Source organism: Penaeus japonicus, unplaced genomic scaffold (assembly GCF_977035675.1).
Source record: "Penaeus japonicus unplaced genomic scaffold, GWHDUDI00000001_assembly GWHDUDI00000014, whole genome shotgun sequence".
In the NCBI taxonomy this organism is placed as follows: Eukaryota; Metazoa; Arthropoda; class Malacostraca; order Decapoda; family Penaeidae; genus Penaeus; species Penaeus japonicus.
Window position 1 is genome coordinate 3,001,722 of NW_028234416.1, and position 10,000 is coordinate 3,011,721.

General features: G+C 44.1%; 1 protein-coding gene across 1 annotated transcript in view; it reads left to right on the forward strand.

The window, feature by feature from the left end:
• LOC122242473 (uncharacterized) overlaps nt 1–9,721 on the forward strand; it is a 37,682-nt gene extending 27,961 nt beyond the window's left edge. Inside the window, exons 2-3 of the mRNA XM_042999769.2 lie at nt 7,748–7,911; nt 8,103–9,721. Of these exons, the coding sequence (XP_042855703.2) occupies nt 7,748–7,911; nt 8,103–8,810 (872 nt within the window). The 3' untranslated portion in view covers nt 8,811–9,721. The remainder of the gene's footprint in view (nt 1–7,747; nt 7,912–8,102) is intronic.
• The last annotated feature ends 279 nt before the right edge of the window (nt 9,722–10,000 follow it).

Below are 10,000 nucleotides of genomic sequence, written 5' to 3' on the forward strand. Positions count from 1 at the left end.
GGAGGGGCAGGGAGAGGAAGAGGGGGGAGGGGCGGGGGTGGAAGAGGGGGCAGGGAGAGGAAGAGGTTGGAGGGGCGGGGGTGGAAGATGGGGCAGGGAGAGGAAGAGGGGGCGGAGGAGGAAGAGGGGACGGGGGAGGAAGAGGGGGAGAGAGGGGGGAAGAGGGGGGGAGAGGGAGGCACAGTAAGAGGGGGAGAGTGGGAGGCACAGTAAGAGAGGGAGAGGGGTGGGGGTATAGCAAGAGGGGGAAAGGGGGAGGCATAGTAAGAGAGGGAGAAGGGGTAGGGGAAGAAGAGGGGGGGAGGGGGAGGAAGAGGAGGGAAGGGAAGGAGGAGGGGAAAAGAGAGAAGAGGAAGAGGAAGGGGAAGAACAAAAAGGGGGAGAGATAGTAAACGTTCTGCTTTTTGTGGTCTTTCTGTGGTTGTTGTTATTGTTGTGGAGTAGTCTCCGCTCTATTTTTGCTTGTTTGTTGTTTTAATTTCTCCTTCTAATACAATTCTACTATCATTACTTTGTCGACGTTTTCCTTAAACTTTCTTCCCACTTTTTCCGTCATTTTTCGCACCCGCGGTCTTTCTTCTTTTTTTTTCTTTTTTTTTTTTTCTTTTTGTTTACACTTGATCTGTGTTTTCCTTCTTCTGCGAGTAAACACCCGGTGTAGGAAAGGAAAAGTAATGATATCAATGTTATCTTCAAATATATATATATATATATATATATATATATATATATATATATATATATATATATATATATATATATATATAAATATATATATTTATATATATATAATTATATATCTATCTATCTATCTATCTATCTATCTATCTATCTATCTATCTATCTATATACATATATATATATATATATATATATATATATATATATATATATATATATATATATACACACACATATATTTATGTGCCTGTCAATACATCTACCTTATCTTTCTATTTCTTGCTCTTTCTCTTCCTTAACCATTATGTCTCCTTAGCCAATTATCTATCCCGTAACTCAAGCCATCAAATAAAAGGCCACTGAACTTTTGCCAGCTTCGAGGGTCAGTTCAGCCAGCTCGTGTGAATATGCATGGTCTCTCCGTTAACCAGTAGCTACGCAATAAACTGCTACTTAAGTATTTCTTTTCTAACCTCTGGGTGGCCACGCATCCCTTCGTAAAACGTACGTGAAAGCGATTATAGTTTGTGTCCACAGTGGGATTAAGCTCATATTAGAAGAAAAAAAAGTACAAATAATTGTTGTGTGGGATGTACATGATAGTCCAAAAACATGCAATTTGCAGATCGCAACCCCTTCATTTCTGTGGTGGCGTTGCGGGGCTTCAAAACCGCCTCGAAAGCTTTATATGGTGCTTTGGTGTCGAAGGGAGAGGGCGAAGGGAGAGGGCGAAGAAAAATATCAGTGTTGTGTTAAGGTCCCCAATCTTTGGCCGTCTTTTGTTTGAGCAGATTAAGCACGTCTCCTCGATCGTCGCCCAAGACAAACAACTCTGGGAAATCTGCGTAAGAATGGGACTCTCGAGACGAAGAGAAAAATCCACGTCCTTCACGAAAGCTGCGACTCTGAGCAGCGTCTTCAAATCTCCTAAAGCCGGCACTCTCTAACGCGTGACCCTCGCCGTCCTTCGTTTGCCCGGTCCCCTCTCCTTTCGTCATCTTCATTCGTCCTGCTCTCTCCTCGTTTCCTCTTGGCCTCTTCTGTCTCCCCTCGTTTCCTCTTCGTCCTTTCTCCCATCTTCTCTTCTCGTTCTCCTCTATCCTCTTCAATCGCTCCTCACTTCAATCTCTTCTTCTCTCGTCTTCCTCAACCTTCTTTTTCTTCCAACTCTCTATCTCCTCTTGTCCTCTCTTCCTTCTGTCTTCTCATCCCTTCTAGTTATCTTTTTTCCTCATTGCTTCTTCGTTCATCTCTTCTCTTATTCTTCTGTCACCCTCTTTTCTCATCTCCTCCTCCTCCACTCCTATCATCCGTTTACCTCCACTCCTCTCCTCATGTCCTCTCTCGTCATCTCCTCTCGCCCTCCTCTCTCCTCCTCTCATCTCGTGATCTTCTCTCCCTTCTTTAGTCTTCCTTTCTCTCTTCTCTTTCCCGCCCTTCGCTGTTCCCACCCAACCCCTTTTCCGCCCATCAGAGGCCATATTCTCATCTAGGATATAGAAAAAGACTATGGTCTCACGAGTAGACGAGAGTGCGAGTGAAATCAAGTTTCGAGTGAGAAATTGTTTCTCGAGATAAGGGAGTGAAAATGCAGTGTCCTATTAGAGCTTGATTTATTATGTCTCGCCTTTCGGTGGGTATCTCTTATCTCTATCATCCCACAGCCCCCGTCTGTCTGTCTGCCAGAGGCCTTCAGGCTAAGTATTTAACGCTGTAATTTGATAATGTAATAGAAAATGACAATCTTCAGAATCCCTCGTGAAGGCTAGCTGATAAAGGCATAAAGATGCTCCTTGGCTTATGTCTGTATCTATTTCGCCTGTATCTATTTGTCTGTCCCTTTCTCCCTCTCTTCCTAGCACCCTCCCCCCCACTGTCTATCCGTTCACTCATCCATCAATCTATCTGTCCGTCCGGCAACCCATCCATCCGTCAATCCATCCATTTGTGGCTATTCATCCATCTAATTATTTGTCATTTCCACATAGCTTGTTTAGATAACTCGCTCTCTTTCTCCGTCTCCCTCACAGCGTATCTCTGGCCTTTCTGTCTGAGTCGGTCTGTCAGTGAGGTCAGATAGTTTGTCTGTCTGTCTGTCTGTCTATCTGTCTATCTGTGTGTCTGTTTGCTATCTGTCTATCTGCCTCTCTCTTTCTCTCTCTCTCTCTCTCTCTCTCTCTCTCTCTCTCTCTCTCTCTCTCTCTCTCTCTCTCTCTCTCTCTCTCTCTCTCTCTCTCTCTCTCTCTCTCTCTCTCTCTCTCTCTCTCTCTCTCTCTCTCTCTCTCTCTCTCTCTCTCTCTCTCTCTCTCTCTCTCTCCTCTCTCTCTCTCTCTCTCTCTCTCTCTCTCTCTCCTCTCTTCTCTCTCTCTCTCTCTCTCTCTCTCTCTCTCTCTCTCTCTCTCTCTCTCTCTCTCTCTCTCTCTCTCTCTCTCTCTCTCTCTCTCTCTCTCTCTCTCTCTCTCTCTCTCTCTCTCTCACTCTCTCTCTCTCTCTCACACACGCGCGCGTGCGCATATATGTAAATATATATATATATATATATATATATATATATATATATATATATATATATATATATATATATATATATATATATATATATGTGTGTGTGTGTGTGTGTGTGTGTGTGTGTGTGTGTATGTGTGTGTGTGTGTGTTCGTGTGTGTATGTCTGTGTGTGTGCGTATGTGTGTGGGCTTGTGTGTGTGTGTGTGTGTGTGCGTATGTGTGTGGGCTTGTGTGTGTGTGTGTGTGTGTGTGTGTGTGTGTGTGTGTATGTGTGTATATGTATATGTATGTATATATATATATATATGTACATATATGTATGCATGTATGTATATATAATATACATACACACACAGACACACACACACACGCACACGCGACCGCGCGCGCACACACACACACACACATATGTATATATATATATATATATATATATATATATATATATATATATATATATATATATATATATATATATATATATACGATTAAACACACACACATTCGAACAAGGAAAACGTCTTGCCTTCCCGTGAATCACGGCGCGAGTGGCACCCGTAGTAGCATGTGCGTCGCCGACTTTTTCAAACTTTTTTGGCGTCTTCTCGGCGGATCGGGAGTGTCAGCGACAGGTGCTGTTTGTACCTCATCGGATGATGCTATACGACTGATAGGTATCTCTGACGTGGAGCGAGACGCAGCTGCGGGCGTGATATCCAAGCCTAATTAGTGTATGGGACGAGGCCCAGCTCTACCAGGTTTAAGACACAGTCTAGGGATCGGGATAATAAATCCATCGGAGACGGTGGGTGTAAACCTACCCTGGACGCCTGCTCGTGTGGCACCAGCGAAAACATCTTTCTTTTTAGCTTTCGTAAAGTTACAAGTGTTAAGTGAAGAGGGGGGAAAAAACGAGCAGAAGAAATTCGTATTCTTTTCAAGCCGATCCATTTTCTTCGTAGGGCGCGTGTCTGTTACTGAAGGATAAACTAGATATAAAATAAACAAGACAAGGGGACGGGTGCGTGAGTCACAGCAAGCTGGTGTAAAACAATCCGAGACCGTCGGTCGTCTGCGTGCGCATAGCACCTTATTCCCCTGGCTCACCTCGCTTCCCCTGCCCATTTACCCTCGTCTCCGTGCTTCAGGAGTCATTTAAATCTCCATTAGTTCTGAAAATTTATTCCTGAAAATTTATCATCTCTAATGCATTTCATAATTTTCCCTTTTTTTTTTCTTTTTTTTTTACTCTTCCTTGTTTACATTCACATCTTCACGGGTACTTCATGATCAATCGCCCTCATCATGAAGCGTCCCTCTTCCCTTATAAAGCGAGAAGCACTTTGTTCTTTCACCAACACCGTGTCTCCTCCCCCACCCCCCCACTACCCCTCCCTTGCCCTGACATTCTCAGCTAAGACCAACACATAACAATTTTTTAACATCCTCGCTTGTTTAATCAGCATGGAATAATATTTAGTAGTTCCGCTTTCAGACACATTCACGGTTAAGTATATTAAGCGCAACTAATACCAAACAAACTCATGAATATCTATCCACTTTGCTATTTAAAGTAGGTAAATGACGTACCTCACATGTCCACGCCAGAGAGGTCTCCTAAACTTCCCAACAGGTCTTCCTTTCGTGATTGTAAACAGGAAAGGGGGGGGAGGGGTATCAAATAACATCTTATTTGTTGTCCTATTAGATTCCTCTTGTTCTTTCATGTCACACGTCCCCCTGCCGTGCCTGGTGCGTTCTGCCACTTGTTCCTCCCACTGAATCTTCGTCTGTCTTCACGGTGCCGCCATCACTCCTTGTGAAAACAATCCCTTTCCTCGCACTACTACCTTTTTTTTATCTTTTTTCTTCTTCGCTTCCTTTCCTTCTGTCTGATTTTTTTTTCACTTTCTTCGTCTGTTTGTATGTCTGTCTGTCTGTTTGTCTGTCTGTCTGACTCTCTCTCTCTCTCTCTCTCTCTCTCTCTCTCTCTCTCTCTCTCTCTCTCTCTCTCTCTCTCTCTCACTCTGTCTGTCTCTCTCTCTCTCTCTCTCTCTCTCTCTCTCTCTCTCTCTCTCTCTCTCTCTTCTCTCTCTCTCTCTCTCTCTCTCTCTCTCTCTCTCTCTCTCTCTCTCTCTCTCTCTCTCTCTCTCTCTCTTTGTCTGTCTCTTCTCTCTCTCTCTCTCTCTCTCTCTCTCTCTCTCTCTCTCTCTCTCTCTCTCTCTCTCTCTCTCTCTCTCTCTCTCTCTCTCTCTCTCTCTCTCTCTCTCTCTCTCTCTCTCTCTCTCTCTCTCTCTCTCTCTGTCTGTCTGTCTGTCTCTCTCTCTGTCTCACAATACACACACACACAAACACACACTCACACTCACACCTTCTCCGTCTTCTGTTTCATCACCGCCGTATATATTATATTTTCTCTGAATAGGCTTCTGTCAGCTGTTTTTCTGTTTTCCCTTTGACCTTCATTGCCAATATGTTATTTTTGTACATCACCAGTTACTTTCTATCCCTTTTTTCATGATAGATAATACAGTCTCTTCCCTTCTTATCTTAAGCTCCATATGGACAGTCTCATATCTCTCGCTTGATTGTCATCGTCATTTTTTTTTTCCAAGTAGCATCTTCAATCTCTCTCCTCTATTTATTCTTTCTCCATTCTGAAGAGCGTCGCATGTTTTCCTAAGTCTACCCTCCTACTCATTTCCTCGGTTCCTCGTCTCCCCTTCGTCGTTACCCCTCCCCCCCTCTCCCCCCGCTCCTCCCTTCTTCCCCCGCAGTTCTAGTCACTCTCCCCCCCCTATCCCCATCCCCATCCCCCTCTACCCACCCCGCCCCGCCCCGCCCCCTTGCCCCTACCCGGACGCAAGGCACTGGCACATCCGGGTTTTTGTGGTTCTGCTTTAACATTGTTTGTGGCTTGGGGAATTCTTCTAAAAGTAGTCAAATATAAATATAATTTTCTTTCTTTTTTTTGTTGTTGTTTCCCCCCACACACACTTCATCCCTCGCAAGAACAGAAGGATATCGGGTCATCTTTGAAAAGCAACGGAGGTCTTCAAGTCTTGGGTTCAGTCATGTTTTGTTTGGTGGCGACATGCAACCATGTAAACACCATCCTGTTTACCTAGATCACACACTGACGGTTAACCAATGTCAGAATGCGTTGGGTTACTATAATAATTTCCATCAAATTCAATCCGGTTGGTTGCATTGCAGGATGTATACGTATCTGGATACATTAGAGATGTGTTATAATTCAGCATTCGGGTGGCTGAGCGAGGTAGTGTGTTGTGAAGTATCCCGCATTAAGTTAAGGTCTTGCATTGATACAAGCTTAATCTTTGTCACTCGCGACGACAAACGAAATGAAGGATTAAGCCATCAGCACTAGCAAGGAATAACAAAAAAAAGAAAGGGAGAAAAATAAGAAGATAAAAGAGGACGGCACTTAGGCGACGAAGGTAGCCCGAAGCGTGATGTTTGTGGAACATCGCAGTCTTGGGCTTTAAACATGCATATACAACGATGGTGTCCATTACTCTCGCCTTAATGAGATGCAGTTCTTTTATACTCCCTTCCCCACCCTCTTTGCCCCCCCCCCCCCCCCCCGACACACATATTCTCTTCCACCAGTACAATCCTTTTTCCCTCTCTTATCGCTCTTTGTCTTCTGTCTCAGGCTCCTCTCTCTCTCTCTCTCTCTCTCTCTCTCTCTCTCTCTCTCTCTCTCTCTCTCTCTCTCTCTCTCTCTCTCTCTCTTCTCTCTCTCTCTCTCTCTTTCTCTCTCTCTCTCTCTCTCTCTCTCTCTCTCTCTTCTCTTCTCTCTCTCTCTCTCTCTCTCTCTCTCTCTCTCTCTCTCTCTCTCTCTCTCTCTCTCTCTCTCTCTCTCTCTCTCTCTCTCTCTCTCTCTCTCTCTCTCTCTCTCTCTCTCTCTCTCTCTCTCTCTCTCTCTCGTCTGCTCGCCTTGAACATCTCTTACTCAATCTCAACTTTCTCTCGGAGTCGGATCCTTTGTGGCAGTTAAGCGCTTTCGACGCCATTCCCCGTTCTGTTTTTCTTTTATTCATTCTGTGTAGATAATAGTTTCTTTTATTTATCCTCTTTCATATTCTTGTAGCTCTTCCCAATGTGTGTTTTTTTTAAGAGAGTTTCAAAATCAAGTTTGGTGTTATTGATCCTTTATAATGATTAATGCGCAATGTCACAGATTAAAATAATCTCGTGTTTGCTCTTGGGGGTCTTCGTTATGGTCACCCGATGTTTTCTTGTTATGACTTATTGGGTTATTTTCATCATCATCGTCTCTCTCTCTCTTTCTCTCTCTCTCTCTCTCTCTCTCTCTCTCTCTCTCTCTCTCTCTCTCTCTCTCTCTCTCTCTCTCTCTCTCTCTCTCTCTCTCTCTCTCTCTCTCTCTCTCTCTCTCTCTCTCTCTCCCTCTCTTTCTCTATCCCTATCTTTTATTCATTTCCATTCGAGTTACCATCTTCTTCAAAAAAAAATTAAAGAAGCCTCGCCCTTGGGTTCGTTTGCTGAACATTTTCTTGTTTTTCTCTTTGCAGAAGAAGCGGTCAAGGCCGACCTACTGGGGAAGCCGCGGAAGGAGCGCACAGCCTTCACGAAGCACCAGATCCGGGAGTTGGAGGCCGAGTTCCAGCACTCCAACTATCTCACTCGACTCCGCCGCTACGAGATCGCCGTCTCGCTTGACCTCACCGAGAGACAGGTAAGGGGCGTGGCATGTCGTTGACGGAATAGAAAATGCTCTAATGCTACATCCGTAAATGGTTTTCAGGTTCCGTTGTTGTGAATGATAAATCTGTACTCATAATCATTAATAAAAGTTAATGGGCCATTCCTGATGCCAAAACATCACAGGCAAATATCTTAATATTTTCCCCTTGTTTCCCTCTACAGGTAAAGGTGTGGTTCCAAAACCGACGGATGAAGTGGAAGCGGACGAAAAGTGGACAGTTAGCCATGAAGAGACAGCAACAAGCACAACAAGAAGCTCAGCAGCAGCAAGAACAGCACCAGCAACAGCTCGAGCAGCACCAACAACAGCAGCAACTGGAACTCAAGAGCAAACTGCCGCTCGACCTGCCCAAGCTCCAGCTCCAGGAGGAGAGCAAACCCCAGTTCTCGAGCTCGACCCCGGATGCCAGCAACAAGGCCTCCAGTTCAGGCGCCACCACCTCCTCTTTCTCATCCACTACCTCCTCCTCCTCCTCCTCCTCTTCCTCCTCCCCTTCTTCCTCCTCCACCACGTCCTCCTCTTCCTCCTCCTCATCTTCAACGATCACGAAATCCGACCACGACACAAACAACGACAGCAGTACCAGGGGGGACACAGCGCCCCCTCGCGACCCTCTGCTGACGCCGGCGACGCCGCCCACGCTCTCCGCCAGCCCCTCCCCGCTCCAGACGGCCCACCACCACCACCCCCACCACCACCTCGAGGAAGCCTACACCAGCCTCCACCCCGCCCTCGCCGCCCCCTCCACGCCCTCCAACCTAGCCTCCAGCCCGCTCCCCGGCCACCTGGAGGGCGGAGTCCACTACCACAGCCTGCACCACGACCTAGGAGACGCCACCTCCTTCCTGACGGAGGCTGAGGCTTGCTAGGAACGCCGCCCCGCCCAGTGCTTGCGCTTCAGGCACTCGCTGCTTTTCACTTTCTCCTTTCTAACTCACTCGTTTTTAATTAGTATTATCGACTAATCTCATATTTATTTATACGATTATAGGATAAGGAAGGCCATTTTTGTTATCTTTATTCAAGATTCTCACCGCCTGTAGCTGATTGATTTGTTTATATATTCATTATCAGTAAACAAACTTTAAAGACAGCTTAGCAAAGGGTTGTACGATAAATGATACTCATTATGATAATGTTTTATAAAGTTATAAATTATACCGTGACAGAGTTTAATTTATAAAGTATAAGAAAAATGCTATTGAATTTGTTATCTGTCCTATATGGCACAGCTTTACGCTAAATCCCCTCTTATTTTTACTAATGCTAAAGTTGAAATTGCAAACCCAGTGTAAACTTATTTTCATGAACGACAATTATCAATGATCGGTGGACAAAAATGACCAAGCAAAATAAATGATTCGAAACTACTTAAATAATAGTGTTTCTTTGGGTTACTTGTCAAAATTACCACCAATGTAACATTGAAATGTCGTTACCAACTCAACCTTTCAACACAGTTACCAACTCATTTTTTTGTGTGATACATATTATAAGCTCCTAGTGGTAGTGTAAATTGCATAGTGACTGTGTACGAGACGTTAATAACGCATTTGTATTTGTGATATGTTATCTAACAGTACATCAGCAGCGATATCTCTGTAACATGATAACAAACAAATACTGTATAACTATGTATCAAACGCTCGTAACGCAGTGTTATGGTAATTCTCGACCATGCAATAGCTATAAATTGATAGACTATTTAGTTTTTATTTTATATGTTTCTTATATTTCAGTGAGCTTGATTTTGCAATAAAATTGAGCATGCATGTAAAAATGTTTTTGGACAATCCTGATGATTATATCTGGAAAATTCTTCCCTTTTGTGGTATAGATGTACAGAAATGGGAAAGTGAGATGCATCAGACAACGAAGAAAACTGAAAAAAAAAATCAATTACAAAATAAAATAAGGCCAAATAAGGTAGATGAATAAAGACATAAGGATGAAAACGAACTAAGTCAAAAGATATGATAATACTTTTAAAACTTGAAAAGCCACCTGTTGCAAAAGAGGATCAGTAATAGTACCAATCATCAGCTTTCGCCTTTCCAGT